The sequence below is a fragment of the Toxorhynchites rutilus genome, chromosome 3, assembly GCF_029784135.1.
Source record: "Toxorhynchites rutilus septentrionalis strain SRP chromosome 3, ASM2978413v1, whole genome shotgun sequence".
NCBI classification, from domain to species: domain Eukaryota; kingdom Metazoa; phylum Arthropoda; class Insecta; order Diptera; family Culicidae; genus Toxorhynchites; species Toxorhynchites rutilus.
The window spans coordinates 202125782-202144193 of NC_073746.1; the positions used below are offsets into that span (position 1 = coordinate 202125782).

General features: G+C 40.6%; 2 protein-coding genes across 2 annotated transcripts in view; both read left to right on the forward strand.

The window, feature by feature from the left end:
- The window catches only part of LOC129776754 (acyl-CoA synthetase short-chain family member 3, mitochondrial), a 45162-nt gene extending 41813 nt beyond the window's left edge, over window positions 1-3349 (forward strand). Inside the window, exons 10-11 of the mRNA XM_055782580.1 lie at window positions 2737-2948; window positions 3008-3349. Coding sequence (XP_055638555.1) covers window positions 2737-2948; window positions 3008-3171 — 376 coding nt within the window. The 3' untranslated portion in view covers window positions 3172-3349. The remainder of the gene's footprint in view (window positions 1-2736; window positions 2949-3007) is intronic.
- A 13828-nt stretch (window positions 3350-17177) lies between these two features.
- On the forward strand, window positions 17178-18065 carry LOC129773837 (uncharacterized). The gene has a single exon (XM_055777492.1). The coding sequence runs from the start codon at window positions 17178-17180 to the stop codon at window positions 18063-18065; it is 888 nt and encodes a 295-aa protein (XP_055633467.1).
- The last annotated feature ends 347 nt before the right edge of the window (window positions 18066-18412 follow it).

Here is an 18412-nt window from a genome sequence, read left to right on the forward strand (position 1 = left end):
TCTGAAATGACGAGGCTTCTCAGTTTAAAAGTATGTTCTAGGGAAACATATTCCGGTCTGCACAACGACAAGCGAGTACAAAAGTACTCAACACCAAAAATACCCCCGACTTGCATGTATTTGCAAAGTAGATTCCCCCAGGTATATTAATTTTGAAGTCTGTGTTAGGAAAACACAGCTCAGTGGGAAAAATTATACCCCCGACTTGCATATTTTGACAAAGCGGATTTCCCCAGGCACATTGACTTTGAAGTCCGTGTTAGAGAAACACAGCTCGGTGGGAACAAAAATACCCCTGATTTGCATGTTTTGACAAAGCGGATTCCCCCAGGCACATTAATTTAAAGGGTGTGTCACATCAAATTGCATCACGGAAAAAACGCTGTAGAAATTCGCCCAGTAGACCGATCCTTTTGAAAATTTTAGACAGTAAAATAAAAACTATTAAACAACTTTTGGCATTTTCTTTTTATTCATACTTCGAGCCCAAGCCCGTATGCTCGCACCTTCCTCTTTACCCCGTCCATAAGGTTCTGTACAACGTCAGGTTGTAGTTTTTTTTGAACAGAAATCCATTTTCTCTTGAAGTCCGCCTCCGATTTGACAACTTTTGGGTTCTTCCGGAGGGCCTGCTTCATAATCGCCCAATATTTCTCTATTGGGCGAAGCTCCGGCGCGTTGGGCGGATTCATTTCCTTTGGCACGAAGGTGACCCCGTTGGCTTCGTACCACTCCAACACGTCCTTTGAATAGTGGCACGAAGCGAGATCCGGCCAGAAGATGGTCGGGCCCTCGTGCTGCTTCAATAGTGGTAGTAAGCGCTTCTGTAGGCACTCCTTAAGGTAAACCTGCCCGTTTACCGTGCCGGTCATCACGAAGGGGGCGCTCCAATTTCCGCAAGAGCAGATCGCTTGCCACACCATGTACTTTTTGGCAAACTTGGATAGTTTCTGCTTGCGAATCTCCTCCGGAACGCTGAATTTGTCCTCTGCGGAGAAGAACAACAGGCCCGGCAGCTGACGAAAGTCCGCTTTGACGTAGGTTTCGTCGTCCATTACCAGGCAATGCGGCTTCGTCAGCATTTTGGTGTACAGCTTCCGGGCGTCTTCCCCACCATGTTTTGCCTTTCGTCGCGGTTAGGAGCCTTCTGAACCTTGTATGTACGCAGGCCCTCCCGCTGCTTGGTCCGCTAGACGAATGAACTTGACAAATTCAGCTTATTGGCGACATCCCGGACCGAACTTCTCGGATCACGTCTAAACTGCTTAACTACGCGCTTGTGATCTTTTTCACTGACGGAGCATCCATTTTTGCCGTTCTTCACCTTCCGGTTGATGGTTAGGTTCTCGAAGTATCGTTTTAGTACTCTGCTGACCGTGGATTGGACGATTCCCAGCATCTTACCGATGTCCCGATGTGACAACTCCGGATTCTCGAAATGAGTGCACAGGATTAATTCACGGCGCTCTTTTTCGTTCAACGACATTTTTCCAAATTTACGAAAAATTGACAGTGAAGCATGGCCAACGTGATCTATACACTCTTATCTGATTATAAGCGAAAGCAGAAGATATAATTCCTAAAAATTAAATTTCTACAGCGTTTTTTCCGTGATTCAATTTGATGTGACACACCCTTTAGATGTCCGCGTTAGGGAAAAACAGCTCGGTGGGAACAAAAATACCCCCGACTTGCATATATATTTGCTGTTTTGGAGAAACCGTAAATCGGGCCAATCAAAATTTTATAGTTATTCAACTGTTCCTCTCATGAAAAATATTTTTTTATTTAATAATTGATGCAAACATCTTTCCGATCTGTTAAGAAATGTTCGAGTTATAAGCATTCGAAATACGGGTAGTGTCATCACACAAATCGGCAAAACAAATGTATGAGAAAAAAGGAAGTTCTTCCAGTTTTCATGAATTTAAAACGTTTAGAGATTAACGGATTGTAATGTATAGCATATCAAACAAATCTTAGAGAATATCCGATTCGTTTGGTATGTAAATCATGAGAATTCGTTCACAGTGAAAATAGTTATTAACGTTAACTTTATATCATAAAAACATGACCTGTTTTATGATTTGACACCCAATGGAGAGTTCTGCGATTGAACCCACGAACTTTCGTTTTCGAACGTGAATGTTCGGATGAATTCGTATAAAAAATATTTTGGGCGAGACGAAGTTCGCCGGTCAGCTAGTTGTTGAAAAGAATAGTAGATCATTTTTGCTCTAGTTGATATACGAACAGAACGGTAAAAAAAAGGTTTGGTGGCTGAGGGCATACATACGACCACAAACAGTTAAATCTATGGCCAAATCAGAAGTTCTCTAGCGAATTTCACAGAAAAAACATGAACTTTCCGGGGACATATCATCGATCCGTGGCGGTGTAAGGCTGTTGGCACAGTATGCTGCCTAAAATCCATCTTTACGTTAATCTTGTTGTACATTTTTCGGCCACTAAACTTGCTGGAGCGTCCGATTCGGATACAGTATGTTTCATCATTATCATCGAGATAGTGTCGTACAGTTTATTTCGTCAATATTTTGTGTCGATGGGTCATTATACAAATCGTATTTCCAACTCAATTTATTAAGGTTAATATAAATGGGTATGAAAGAAAGGATGCAATTTAATTTGTACTACGTAATAGAGAACAAGAAAAAGCAAAATATAAAACCAATGATAACGCGCAAAATGATTGCATTTCTTTGTATATTGCTGTAGACATCCCGACATAGCTGATGCAGCTGTTTTTGGAGTACCAGAAGCAACAAAAGGGCAAATACCGCTTTGTTTATATGTCACCATGGACGGAATTAACAAAGCTACAGCCAAATTATCCGTGGAGCTGATTGCATTGATACGAGAGGTTATTGGCCCGATTGCGTCTTTTCGACTAGTGGGTAAAGTGAAAAGCCTACCCAGAACCAGATCAGGTAAGTAGTATTTGTCACGAATAAATATTAATAATCAACACAATACAACATCTCCAAAGGAAAAACAATGCGTAAAGCAATGGCTGACTTTGCAGCGAATAAAACAGTTATTCTTCCCGGTACAATCGAGGATATTGGGGTGTTTGAGGACATCAGAAATGCTTTACAAAAGTTGGGATATGCCATGAACGCCCCTGCGCCGGTAATAGGAAACAAAACTTAGATGTGAAAAGCAATTAAACTATGGATAATTCATGTAGAAAATTATTAAAAATAAAATTATCAAAAAATAAATAAGATTTCATCTGAAATGTATTAAGAATTGCAATATCAATTGAACCAATTGTGTTTTTTTTTTTCATCATAATTGTAAGACTAAAAATAACATAACAAATACTGCATGTATAGACACATTTCGATCTTATAAATGTTAATTTATTTAATTAGGTCGATGTGACGATGTGCAAACTTAAATAAAATTAATAAACTTTGTCTAGATTCACGAGTGTTATATCAATAAGGAGTAGCAGGAACCTCCACTAAACGATAACTCATTACCTCATAGGGGGCAACATACAGTCTTCGAAACTAAAGAGACGACTTTAATGTTAAGGTACTTATTTATTTATTTATTTATTTATTTATTTATTTATTTATTTATTTATTTATTTATTTATTTATTTATTTATTTATTTATTTATTTATTTATTTATTTATTTATTTATTTATTTATTTATTTATTTATTTATCACCGTATCGAATTGTTTATAATTTCACAGACTGAATCCTTATATTGAACTCTTAATCCTATTTTTGAATAAGGTTCTTGATATGTTAAAATCGAATACAGCACAAGCACTATTGAACTCACGGAAACAATTTTCTAAGGAGTTATGGAATCCATAGCAAGTCCCATGTCGTCTGATAAACAATAAATCACATAGGGGAGCCGCGGGTAAGACGGACAGTGGGGGTATGATGGACAGGTGGCTGATTTGTATAGTTGCATTATGAATTTCAAATTTCTGTTGATGGGAAACCCTTCTACATGCTATTCTATAATATATAAACCATCCTATGACAATGAATACTGATCAAAAGTGGGATAGAGAAACAAAAACCGAAAATAGAACATGATTCCGCGTGTGGATGTAACTTTTGCGGCTTCGATATTAAGCATTTTGAGTGGTTTAATTGCAAAATTGAATTCGCTGATAGTTATATTTCGGTTTGTGAGTTGACAGAGAAGCGATATCAGGTATGTACGGAAAAGTAAATTCATTCGTAAGTGGTAAATTTTAATTATTGAAATAATTGCACTGGGGGGCTGAAATGGACAGTCATATCCATAATCACATCTAATGCATGATGGAAAGTGAAGGGAAGAAGGGATTGAACTGTTTTTTATATTGCTTTCTCTTTTTGTTCTATTTCAGTTACTGGACGCACAAACACTGGGAGAGAGTGAAATTATTCCTTTCGCGAGCGATAAACCTCTACGGTTCGTATATTATGAACCTGTCCATATCCCCCCACTACATGTCCATTATACCCGCAACGATGAAATTGTTATACTTTTCGGCTTGTTTTAATTCAGTAAAAAACATGGAAACACACATTTTTATAAAACATTTGGCCAGTTATTTCGAAAACCAGTATATTAAACTATAAGAAACTGCTTTTAAATTTTTGAAAACATGAGTTTCCAAAAATACAATTGGTGTTTTCCTTAACATGTCCGTTTTACCCCCATCTCCCCTAGTTGTCGAGATGGTACATAGAACGATACATTATACAATAAAGATGGACAGTCAAAATTTCCATTTAACAGATCAAACACAAATATTTTTGAAGGTTGGCACGCCTAGAAGCTAACGATTCGAACGCGATCAGTCTGCAGCGGTTTGAGTAATCAAAGAGATGATCTGGATCTGTCCAAGGCAGTTGTCGGAGAGCATATCGGATGAAACGGAGACCAGACGCAGGCAGCATAATCCAAATTGCTACGTACTATGAAACAATGCGTAAACATCTCGACGAACAAATCCAAGGACAGCAAACGCTTTAGCGGTAGTGACACAGATATGCTCATTGAATCTCAATTTGTTATCTAGAACGACTCCAAGCTCGCAAATGGAATCAACACACTCTAGTACTTCGGGTCCAACTGAATAACGGAATTCAATTCAAGACAAGCCGGCGGGTGAATGACACTGTTTTATATTCAATTGATATTCGGGTTTCGTTATCCCGACACCACCACCGTAGCTTCTCTACGCCAGCCCGGAGCGCGCAACAGTCAAGATGAGATGTTATTGTTCTATAAATTTTCAGATCGTCGGCGTAAAGAAGTTTTCCAGCATTCAGTCGAAAGCACAGGTCGTTTGTGAACAGGGATGACATTGCGCATTTCGAAACGAGTGATTTTTGTTCGTTTCGACCAAGATGGTGGAGTTAACAGGTGGCTCGTAATTTACACTATTTAGAAAATACGTTTGAGGAATGGCAAGACGAAAAGTTTGGATTTGTTTATGTTATTACTTACGTTGGTATGGTTACATTTGATTTCGTCGAAGGTATTTGAAGCAGTATAATAAATAAACAGTTGTCGTTGAAAATAGTAACCTAGTAACCTTTATGCATATGCTTCCACCAGCTGGCTCGGCTAATGTGATTCAGGGAGTGCTTTGATCGTGGTACCGCCACTGGCGCATAATTTGCAGCTTTGTTTTTTGTGCTGATTCATAACGACAATCAACCGTGCCGGCAAAACTGTAGTCAATGTTTAGTGTTGTTTGGATACCATCTATGTAAATAAGTTCAAACTTACGGGATACGTCCGAACGGCAATTCTGACATTACGTTTTACCTTCCACTCTACTTTCCTTGGTTTCGACCACTTTTGCCATTATGAATTTCAAAGCGAGCTCGAAATGAAAAAGGCAGTAGTAGAGTTTCGAGCAAAGTTTGACATTACGTAACATTATGTTCGAGCATTTTTTTACTCGAAACGAGAACAAATGTCTCGACAAGAAATGGTTGATCGTCGTATGGGAAAATGTTAGCCAAACGTTGATTTTAATACTAAACCTTACGACAAAGAAAATTTCAATTGCAATTGGTTTTGACGTTTATTTGTACAAGTATGTGAGTATAAATACAATACTTTGATTTCAGCACTATGGAATCACAATGAAATACAATAAGTACACATTTGTAGTACATTTGTTCATTTTCCGTAGACCTTAGAATGGGTATATGGTACCATCAATACACCGGATATCTTGAATTTGTCGAAGAAACATTGCTTTGTTTCATTAAACGATGTTGTATCCAATTCGATCCATTTTTCGCATAAGCTTCTTTCCAGAAGTGACATCATTTCATTGAACACTGATGAAACTGTTGGTTGAGCCCCACCAAGTAAAAAGTTTTCTCTTCATTACATTAATTTGGTACGACCAGAAGCCAGAAGATTTAAAACGGCCTCTAATTTCATAGCTGCAGGAGTAGCAGTGCTTCTGAAAGTTGTTTGGAACACGGTTGTATCCGAAATATTATTGAATGCTTCTCGACTAAGTCTGATATACTGCCTGTCGCGGACTGATAAGACTTTGTTGTAAATAAGCAAAACTTAACATTATATTGAAATAAGACCCCAGCTGAGCGAAGGGAGAATATGAGTAAGAGCAAGGCAAACACAAGTGTTTGCTTTCATTGTATAGATTAAGTTTCAAAATACTTGTGGTCCTTCAGTTATTGCTTATCATAAAACCCAAATGGGAAATAGTCGCTTAGTTAGGACGAAGCGCAACATTTAGATTGCGTCTTGTAAACAATTTAATGTATGCATCACTTAGGATGCAATTTATTGCCCTTCCCATCTTTCGCTGCGTGCGCAAACATCTACCAACGGGGGTGAAATAATGCATGTGTCATGCATGTTTGTTCGAGTTTACACAGCCTATCGCTTAGGCGAAGGATGGAAAGGACCAACTCGAAAATAAGATAAGGTCCATGGTGACGACCACGTGGTCGTCACTAGTACACACATAGGAAGATTGCCCACGTGGGTGATCTTAAAATGGAACCGATGTGTTAACGGTGTCAAGAAACAGAGAGGAGATATTCATCATATTTTAGATTAAGATGGTGTATATAAATATTGTACATATTGAAAATAAAGTCAGTCTAAAATCTCGAACTCACGCGAAGGCGTAAAATTTCTTGTTGTTTTAAGAGAGAAATTTTCACTGCCGACACTTTATATCGGAAACGTATATAAGACAAACTCACTCATTTTCACTTAGCGAATGAGAGTCACTTTTATCCCTCAACTCCCGCCTCTGTGGAATAAGCGTACTCTCTTCTTCACTATCACCATCATCAAAAAACATTTCTCGATCTTTTCTTTCTAACCACAATTCTAATATTATATCAAATTAAATTTGTATTTCAGCATTGATATTTGCAATATTCGTGAGGTTTGCTTTGTTTACAGGCCACATTTGATTTTGCTCTTCGAGACAAATTTTGCTCGAAATCTAGTACACTGAAAATAATACCTCGAAAAAGATACATAATACTAAAATCAATTCAATTCGAGTTTGGATTATCTCGAAACGAGATGCGCAATGTCACTCCAGAACGAAAATATGCGACCCAAGAGCAATTCCCTGCTGCATCCCTAATGTGATGGGGCTGTGTGTTAGCCATAAATGTTTGCATACGCCCTCCGCCTAGATAGGTAAGAACTCAACCATTCACATATCCAATGCGCGAAACCCAGGTGTCTAAGCTTCACTACTTCAAGTTCGTGGGGAATCTTGTCGAACGCTTTCGAAAAATCGAAGTAAATTGCATCTGCTTAATTTCTGTCAACAAGAAGTCAGTAAACGTCATAAGATTAGTCGTTGTCGATCGTTTACTGACGAAGTCGTGTTGATACTCAGATATCATCGGTTGTCATGCGGTATAAACTCTGTCCAACTTCTATAAGACCACCTTGAATATATTTCGTTGTAACACAAACAATTATGACTTCAACAAGATATGTTCATACATTTCATCCCTTTGCGGAAAAAATCGGCCGCTTTGTCAGCTAACCACGAATCGATCCAATTTTTGACTTCATCAAAATTGGGAAAGTGCTGGTCAACCAGGCCATGTTGCATCGATCGAAAAAGGTAGTAATCGGACGGAGCAATGTTTGGAGAATACGGCGGGTGGGATAGGACTTCCCATTTCAGCGTTTCCAAGTATGTTTTGACCGGGTTCGCGACATGCAACCGAGCATTGTCGTGCTGCAAAATAACTTTATCGTGTCTTTGCTAGTATTGTGGCCATTTTTCCTTCAGTGTACGGCTCAAACGCATCAATTGTCGTCGGTAGAGGTCCCCCGTGGCCGATTGGTTAGCGTCACACCTAACATGCCGGGAGTTCGGGTTCAATTCCCGTTTTGGTGGGGGGAATTTTTCGTCAAAAAATTTTCCTCCGATTTGCACTGAGGTCACGGGTATTCTAGAACTTGTCACTCAGAATGCATTTAAGGCGTGTTATTTGGCATAGAAATCTCAACTGAGTACTAAAAATTGACGCAAGTAATATTATAATACGTTTAGACAGCGAAGTTCCTCTAGGAACGTAAGTGCCATTTAAGAAGAAGAAGAAGAAGAAGAAGAGGTCCCTCGTAATAGTTTTGTTGGGGTTAACTTGCCACCCTAACCAAACACAACCACTAGGCTCTCCGCTGACAACCTGTCTGTTCGGTTGACGTCAATGTGTAAAAAGTTATTATGTGTCATTCTTCAATAGATATTGACTGTGATGTAGAATTATATAGTCACGTTTTATTGTTCTAAATACAGTTTAGTTTTTAACTATTTAACCCGCGATTTTATTGGCCACCTCGCTTACATCACAACAGCTTTCATTCGGTTTTAGTAGCTCATAGTACACCACACTCAGCTGGTCTCACCAAATAGACAGCATAACCTTCTGGCCGTGAATATTCCGCGCGGTCGTCGATGTTGATGCATGGCCGGGGTATCCATACGTTGCCCGACGTTTAGGATTGTCGTAATGAACCCACTTTTTATCGCCAGTAACGGTTCGTTGCAAAAAATCCTTTCTTTTATGCCGTTGGAGCAGTTGTTCGCACGTGAAAATATGGCGTTCGACGTCTCGTGGCCTCACTTCATATTACACCCAATGTCCTATCTGTAAAGTGAAGTAATCAATGCCCCCTCTTTATACTACGCCCTTGTCATGTATTCTATGTTATTACTTGATGTATCAAAGGATAATAAAGACAACGCCACATGGTGTCAGAAGTGCGTGTTTTTGCTAGACACTATTTTCGTGTTTTTAAACGGTAATATCGATAATAATCTTCGTAAATACGGTTGGTGCGTTCGGAAGAGCGAAAGTCACGAGTGTGTCGTGTTTGAAATAATGTAAAATACGGGAATTCGCAAAAAATGACGACTTCCGAGAACAGTGGTACTACGCAAAAGCTAGTACAAAACTTTTCCGCACAGCCGCCAGAACGCATACACATACATAATCAATCCGATAAAGCTAGAGTTTGGAAAGATTGGTTGGAACAATATGAATGGTTCGAACTGGCTCCGAGAATTAATCAACTTCCGAAGGATCGACAAGTGGGAATTCTGATGAATAGTCTTGGACCGGATGTCATAGGGACATACAAAGGACTTCAGCTTACGGATGCTCAGAAGAAGGATCCAGAAGCAATCAAAAAAGCGGAAAGAAAGACTCATCTACTGATATTAAACCATGGAAAGAAAACCAAAAGTGAAAAAAGCTGCCGCCGTCGTAGTAAAATGCATTGACGATACGGATTCATCAGAAGCAGAGGTTGACTTGCACTTGCATGCTGTTGAAATAGGAGACGAGGATGATGATTGGTATGAGGAAGTAACGGTGGGTACGGAGAAAATTAAATTCAAACTCGACTGCGGTGCGCAGTGCAATGTCTTACCACTGGAACTGTCTAGTAGAATCGGCTCTCTTCATAAATCGAAAACAAAGTACATTCTGTCGTATAACGGTGCGAAAACAAAAGTAATAGGCGAACTGACAGCTCCGAGCGTAATAAAAAAGTGTGGAATGAATCTGACATTCAAAGTTGTAGACATAGATGTAGTGCCGATTATCGGAAAGAAGTCGTGCGTTGACATGCAGTTAATACAACGAGTGAATACCGTGAACACAAATGACGATATTTTTTATGGACTTGGCTGCTTCAAAAATTTCGAATATTAGCTTGACCTCAAACCAGCAGCGACATTTGAGATTCGTCCAACGCGAATAATTCCACATAAAATTCGTGAAGAAGTGAAAGCTGAATTGGATAATATGGTGCAAATGGGAGTCATAAGAAAACAAGAAGAACCAACGCCGGTAGTGAGTAATCTCATCGTCGTGAGGAAAAATAAGAAAATTCGCCCATGCATCGATCCGACAGACGTCAAAAAGCATATTCTTCGTCGTCACTATCCCTTGCGCACCATAGAGGAGATCGCTTCCAGAATTCGTAACGCCAAGTGGTTTTCCATTCTGGACTGCAAGAAACGATTCTAGCAAGTAAAAGTGGCATAAAACTCGCAGAAGTACCTTACGTTTGGAACGCTCTGGGGAAGATACTCGTGTTTACGTCTCCCGTTCGGATTGGCGTCGGCACCCGAGGTATTCCAAAACCTCATCTCTTCCCTTCTGGATGGAATCGAAGGAACTGACGTTTCAATGGACGATATCCTGATTTACGCCGAATCAAGAGGTAAACTGAACGGAATTACTAATACAGTCATAAATCGACTCAAAGAAGCAGGCCTGAAGCTAAATAAAGAAAAATGCCAATTTGCTAAAACATCAGTCAAGTATCTTGGTCACATAGTATCAGCTGACGGGCTCAGACCGGATAGGAAAAAATCGAAGCAATAAAAAATCTGAAAATACCTGAAAACAAAAAGCAGCTGCAACGACAGATCGGAATGGTGACCTATCTTTCAAAATTTATAACAAATCTTTCTCAAATTACAGCTCCTCTGAGGCTTCTCCTGCAAAAAGACGTTGCATGGCTTTGGGAACACGAGCAGCAATCAGCGTTCAAAGCTATACAGGACCTGATGACTTCGTTACCTGTTCTGAAATTCTACGACGTAAACAAAGAGAATGTTCTATCCGTAGATTGCAGCTCGCATTCGATGGGGGCTGTATTGATGCAAGAAGGTCATCCTATCGCTTACGCCTCACGAGCACTAACACCAGCGCAGCAGAATTATCCGCAAATCGAGAAAGAAGCATTCGCTATTCGATTTGGCTGTCAGAAATTTCATGCTTACCTCTTTGGAAAACCGGTACTAGTTGAAACCGATCATAAACCGCTCGAGTCAATATTCAAGAAGCCGCTTGATAAAGTTCCTCCAAGATTAAAGCGTATCATCTTGGATGTCTTGCCCTATGGTCCAGAAGTCAAGTACGTGCGAGGAGAAAATGTACCCATAGCGGATACTTTGAGTCGTGATGTACAGAATGCAGCAGACGCAGCGGATGAAGAATTACAAGTGCATATAGTGATGAATGTCACAAAGTCGTGGATGAATAAAATTGAGACAGCTACAAGCAATGATTCCAATCTTCAGAAGCTTCTTGAGAGATTACTATCGGGATGGCCGCAGGATCAAGGTCAACTAGACGAATCTCTCAAACCGTTTTGGAACTACCGTGACGAGCTGTCGACGAATGCAGGAGTCATATTCAAAGGTGATCGTATTCTCATCCCTCCCCTACTCCGTAAGCAAGCACTGGTCATTCTACATTCTGGGCACTTCGGTATACAATCCTGCATTAGACGTGCAAAGTAGCTTATGTTTTGGCCGTGTATGGGACGGGATATCCAAAAATTTGTTGAAGACTGTGTAGTGTGTCAAAAATTCTCCAGAAATAATGTGAAAGAGCCTATGAGTGCCAACAGGATTCCCGAGCTTCCATTCCAAGTTGTGGGATCGGACATATTCCATTTTAATGGAGAAAACTACATCCGCGTGATCGATAGCTACTCGGGTTGGCTGAACTTCAAAAAGTTGCGGAATATGAAGTCATCGAAGGTCATCGACCATCTGCAGACGTGGTTCGCTATCTGGGTGTTCCTGAAGATTTTTACAGTGATAATGCAAAGCAGTACACCTCCCTTCTGTTCAGGCAATTTACGATGGATTGGAAATTTACACACATTACTTCAAGTCCATATTATCCCCAAAGCAATGGGCTTAGCGAAAGAGCAGTGCAGATAGCAAAAGGAATACTGAAGAAATGCTACGAGGATAGCAGTTCGGTACAAATGGCTCTCCTGAACTACAGAAATATACCGAGAAATGCCGAACTACAGTCACCGAACCAGAGACTCCTAAATCGGATCACCAACTCTCCACTTCCAACCGTAACACAAAAGCTTCAACCTAGGTTATTCGAGAACGTGCAGCAAAATATGGAAATAGAACGAACTAAACAAAAGAAGTATTACGATCGATCAGCACATATTCCACCTCCGATAGTTGCGAACGATCGTGTCCTTATTCAGAACCCCAGTACAAAACGATGGGAGTCTGGACGAGTGACCTCAGAAACAGAGAACCCAAGATCAGTGATAGTGAAGACTGACGGTGGTGATACCTATCGTCGGAATACGAAACATCTCAGGAAGTCAGCCGTAGCCATTCCAGAACTACCAGACGAGGCGGCTGATTACCAATGCCAGATGGTGTCACCGCGCAACCAGACGCACCGAGTAGCGTAGAGCAACATCCGATCCAATCAACAACACCTCAGCCTATTCCGGAGGAGCAATACGTCACCCGCTCGGGCAGACATGTGAAACCAATTGTTAAAATGAATCTTTAAGTTAACATTGTTATTTTTTTTTCTTTTTACGAAGGGGAAGATGTAAAGTGAAGTAATCAATGCCCCCTCTTTATACTACGCCCTTGTCATGTATTCTATGTTGTTACTTGATGTATCAAAGGATAATAAAGACAACGCCACACTATCTTCCGAATCATTCCCATTGCTTTTAAACGATCGGATATGGTTTGCTGAGCTATTCCAAGTGTATCTGCAAGTTCTTGTTGCGTTTGTGACGGATCTTGATCGAGTAAAGCCTCATATTCTTCATCTTCAAACTTTTTCGGCGGTCCGGAACTTTCTTCGTCTTCCAAGTCAAAATTAACACTTGTAAACCGTGCAAACTACGTCTGACACGTTTGCTCAATTGGAGCATGGTTACCATAAAATTCCACCAAAATGCGATGACTTTCCGCAGCTTTTTTCTTAATATTGGAGTAGAAAGGACTTATCAAAAATCCTATTATTTACCAAGTTAGAGCCATTTTACTGATACTAACCTGGTACGGCCATAACAATGAACTTCAAATCTACATGCATCTCTCTATCGCATGAACCTCTAAAAAGCGCCTTTTTTTGAATCTTACTATTTTTAAAAAATCCTGAAACGTAAGCAAAAAAAACCGTTTTAAACCGCATTTTGTTTTTCAAACGGCCGCCATTTTATCAAAAAGATGTTTTTGACTTGTCCGAGATTCATGCGATACCGGCATTTTTACTGATTCAGAATCTGTTCGATTTTTTGTTTGTTTTAGATAACCAGAAGGGCTGGAATCGTGTACACCATGGCACAACTTTTTTTGAGCCCCCTCACTTCATCAGCTCCTCACTATTCTAGTTATGAATATTTTTTCTCGGTTCAATTTTTGTTTTACTTTTAAAAGATAGATGAACAAATAATGATGTAATGGGTGTTGCGTACGCCCCTTACGTGACGCCGCACCTACTTTGGTATCACATTAACGGGAGACCTATTATTTAAAAACTATTACTAACGAAGTGAAGTTGACATTTACAAGTAGGCAGGGCAACGTCAATGCATAGGGAGAAAAATGTAATTTCTAGATTATTCTGGAAACATCAATTGAAAGAACAGGAGTGATAATTTTTTGAATTTGAATTTAAAGTTTTATAAAATTTATTTGCGAGCATTAGTGTCGAGAATAGACCTTTTCGAATCCATAGATCAGGTACAAAATAACTAATTATTTAATGACTCGATCTCGATACTTTATTGAATTATGATCATTTGTAGGAATTGAATTGGGTCGTCCAGGCTGTTTAGAACATCCAACGTCAGTTTGCGGACGTGAAAAGATCAAAATCATTATTGAAATTTGCTGAAAAACGGTAAAATTTATAGAAATTAATACAAAAGAAACAATTAATACAATTGTAAAAAAACATAATTTACACAGGCTGAGTAGGTTCCAGTTAGAACAGGAAGATTCCCGATCTGGGTGAAGCTTACGAGTAACCACGAAATGTATGCTAAGCATGCTTTAGTATGCCAAGCATGCTTTAGATCTTACATAAGCCGTGTGCAGAGTGACGTCAGGACCAAACCACAACTGCTTTGGAGACACATCAAACTACATTTATCGTCCAATGGAATTCCTCAGAACGTTTTCTACAAAGGCAGTACATCGTCATCATCAGTTGACTCAGCTAACTTATTCTCGTCCTTCTTTCGAAGTGTGTAAGTAATAACTCACCACCTTTGTCTGAACGGTACTTGAGTAATCTGCGGATACTTGAGTCGGACCGGATAAGTTGCAACCTTCTTTCATCAAGGCATGCAGCTCCTCGTTGGCTTTGCCGTCTACTTTGCTTTTCAACCGTTCGCTGAGAGAAGGGCAGTTTCCCGCATTATGGAAAACTGCATCAATAATCCCTATTCATAAATCAGGTGACGTCCACGATGTGCAAAATTACAGAGGAATATCGATTCTGAGCTGCAGACGATCTGAAATTGTTTCGTGTAGTAACATCAAGTATGGACTGCTGTGCTCTTCAAATGGATGTAGATACTCTGCTGGGATGGTGCTCAATAAATGGCATGGAGGTGAATATTAGGAAATGTCATGCGATAACATTTTCGCGACTTTGCTCACCAATCACATTTGAATATACGATGGGGTCGACCGAAGTGAGAAGAGTTGCAGCCGTCAAAGACCTGGGTATCGTGCTCGACAACAAGCTAAAATTTACGCAGCATATTGCAACGGTCACCGCTAAGGTTTTCACCGTTCTTGGGTTCATTAGACGCCACACTCAGGCATTTAGAGATGTCTATTGCCTCAAATCATTGTATGTGTCGCTCGTACGCAGTATATTGGAATACGGTGTTACTGTTTGGGCCCCATACCACGCTGTTCACATCGCTCGTCTGGAACGTGTGCAGAGAAGTTTTATCCGATATGTTCTTCGTCATCTCCCCTGGAGCAAAGACCAACATCTGACCACATATGAAGAACGCTGCGCACTGATTCACTTACCGACACTGCAAAAACGACGAAAATTTCCCCAGAGACTGCTGATTTTCGACCTTCTTAACAACAATCTTGACTGTGCTGAAGTTTTGGGCAAGCTTCGAATCAACGCTCCAGGTAGAACAACCAGACAATTTGTTTTCTTCCGGCAAGCAGCACATCGTACTCTATACGGACAGAATAATCCCTTGGATGTTTGTTGCCAACGGTTCAATGAAGTGTATCATTTGTTTGAATTCGATATGTCCAGAAATGTGTTTGTTATAAGGATTTAATAATTGAATTTTAGTCTGTCCGACAATTTCTTGGCGAAGACTGAATAAATAAATAAATGTTATATATATAAAAAAAAATGTAAGCGAAGCAATTATAGATTTATAAACACTAAATGACAAACTGTAAACACTTTCAGGAAATTTTAACCGTGCCATTTGAAATATACGCGTTTAGAATTCAGAAGTTTGTTTTATCTCGTTGTTAAAGCAACATTTTAAAATTTCATTTCCCGGATCAAGATGTCGAGAAGAAACCGAAATCTGGAGCTGGTGCCGAATGACAACCTGGAACAGTCTTGCCCGCTTTGCCAACTGCCAGAGAACAACGAGATGGTTTGTTGCGACGATTGCGACCAGTGGTTTCATTTTGACTGCGTCGGAGTAACAGAAGAGGTGGCAAATCACAATTGGAGCTGCCGGGAATGCAATAATGCTAGAGTTACTGCTCCACGATCGCCACATTCAAAAACTCCTACGGATGAGCCATTACCTCATCCGCAGTCATCATTACCACCACCACCAATCTCGCCTATATCTTCAACACGTACGCAAACCCCGCAAATGCAAGTGTATCATAATCATTTGACAAAATCGATGCCACCAATCCCACGACCTCGTACTCCACGAGCACCGATAGTGCATCCTGTTATGTCGCCAGTTCCCAATCCACGTTCTACTGATTCCGAGCTTCTTAGCAAACTTCCTGCTGAACTACGGATCAAACTGTTGGAAGAAGAGGAAGCCATCGAACGAAAGTTTTTGCTCCGCCGGTTCCAACTTTTACTTGATTCGTCGGAAACTAAGAATTCTGTGATACAAGAAAACTACAGAAGCAGGCCTGCAGTACCAAACGTCAGGGAAGATCCTCCTGGCTTTCACTTGTCACCGGTAAATAACTATGGTGATTTTCGACCAATTGCTTCACATGTGGTTCAACAAGATTGCAGCGCGCTACAATTCAATCCGCATTTACAAGAACAACTGCACGTCCCGGTTGATGTTCCATCTTTTTCCAACAACCGTCCGGATTTTCCGACAACTGATCCAGCTCAAATCTACAAACAACCAAACGTACCAGTATCCTTTTCACCTCCACCAATTCGAGGACCTGACGCTTCGACTTTTGTTCCATCTCGAGCAGATCAGTTTTCTCATTTTCTACCGTTTGCACAGTGCAACCAACAGTCAAACATCTCCAAGTTTGCTCCCTATATTGGTCTACCACGCGCCACTGCTCAAGAGTATCACCCATATGAGTCTGGAGAGTTTCACTCCGCCATGGGAAGATCGGGTCTGCTGAATGAAAGCCAGATCGCTGCTCGTCACGCGATTTCGAAGGATTTACCAGCATTCACTGGGAACCAGAGGAATGGCCTTTATTCTTCGCTTCATTTGAAAATACTACGCGCCTTTGTGGATTTTCACCGGAAGAGAATATGGTTCGTTTACAGAAGTGCCTAAAGGGTAAAGCGCTGGAAGCGGTGAGATGTCAACTGTTGCACCCTAGCAATTTGGAACAAGTTCTTTCCACACTCAAGATGCTATTCGGACGCCCGGAAATTATAGTACACTCTATGATGCAGAAAATCATCAATCTACCTGCTCCGAAAGCGGATCGTCTCAGTTCGTTGGTTGACTTTGCGTTGGCAGTGCGCAATATGGTGGCCACTGTTAAAGCCTGTGCATTGGAAGAACATCTATGCAACCTGACTCTTTTGCAGAATCTAACAGAGCGACTTCCTCCGATGATTCGCCTGAGTTGGGCTACTCATCGGCAATCTCTTCGCTTCGTGACGATGGCCGAGTTCAGCGATTGGTTATACAACCTAGCGGAAGCAGCGAGCGCAGTGACATTACCGCCATTTTCCAGCTCTTTGGAGAGCAAGTCTCGTCGGGGACAAAAGGAGGATGGATTCTTAAACGCTCACACCGAAACTGAGCAGCAACTCGAGCAACACGATGTCAGCGGTAGTTGCCTTGTTTGCAATGGAAACTGTGATGCAGTTGAGAGGTGCAAGAAATTTCTTTCATTTGGACTTTCAGTTCGTTGGGATACGTTGAGGGAGCATAGTCTATGTCGCAGTTGTTTAAGTAACCATCGCGGTCCGTGTAAATCAAGAAAAGTATGCGGGAAAAACGGCTGCCAGTACAAACATCATCGACTTTTGCACAACGAAGCCAAAGATAAACAAGCGGTCAGTTCAAACAACGACGGTCATCAGCAAGAAACCGAATCATGCAACACACATCGAGGAGGGAATAAATCTGTTTTGTTCCAGTACATTCCAGTTATTTTGTATCATAATAGTATTGAGTTGCACACTTATGCATTTTTGGACAGTGGTTCTTCTTTGACATTAATGGAAGAGAGTTTAGCGAAAGAATCCAATCTGTTTGCGCTGGACGGCAGACACTTGCCGATATGAAAAAGATGCTATGATCGTATCTGTAAACATATCCGGCACACATAGCAATAGTATTAAACACAGTTTGTCAGAGGTATACACTGTTAAGGACTTGAAGCTTCCCCCACAATCTTTGCCTGCACGAAGGCTGGCTGAAAAGTATGTTCAACTGAAGGGATTGCCAATAGAACCGTATAACAATGTTCGACCAAAACTGTTGATCGGGATGAGCAATGTTAGAATGTTGCATCCCCTTGAAGCACGCGAGGGAAAACTAAACGAGCCTTCAACCATGAGACACGTCTTAGTTGGACGGTTGGAATTTAGCGCAATACCAGAAGATAAACCGCATTCCTTTCACGTCTGCT

Excerpts from the sequence above, each read along its gene's own strand:
- LOC129773837 (XM_055777492.1), top strand. The coding sequence starts at position 17,178 with ATGCTATTCGGACGCCCGGAAATTATAGTACACTCTATGATGCAGAAA.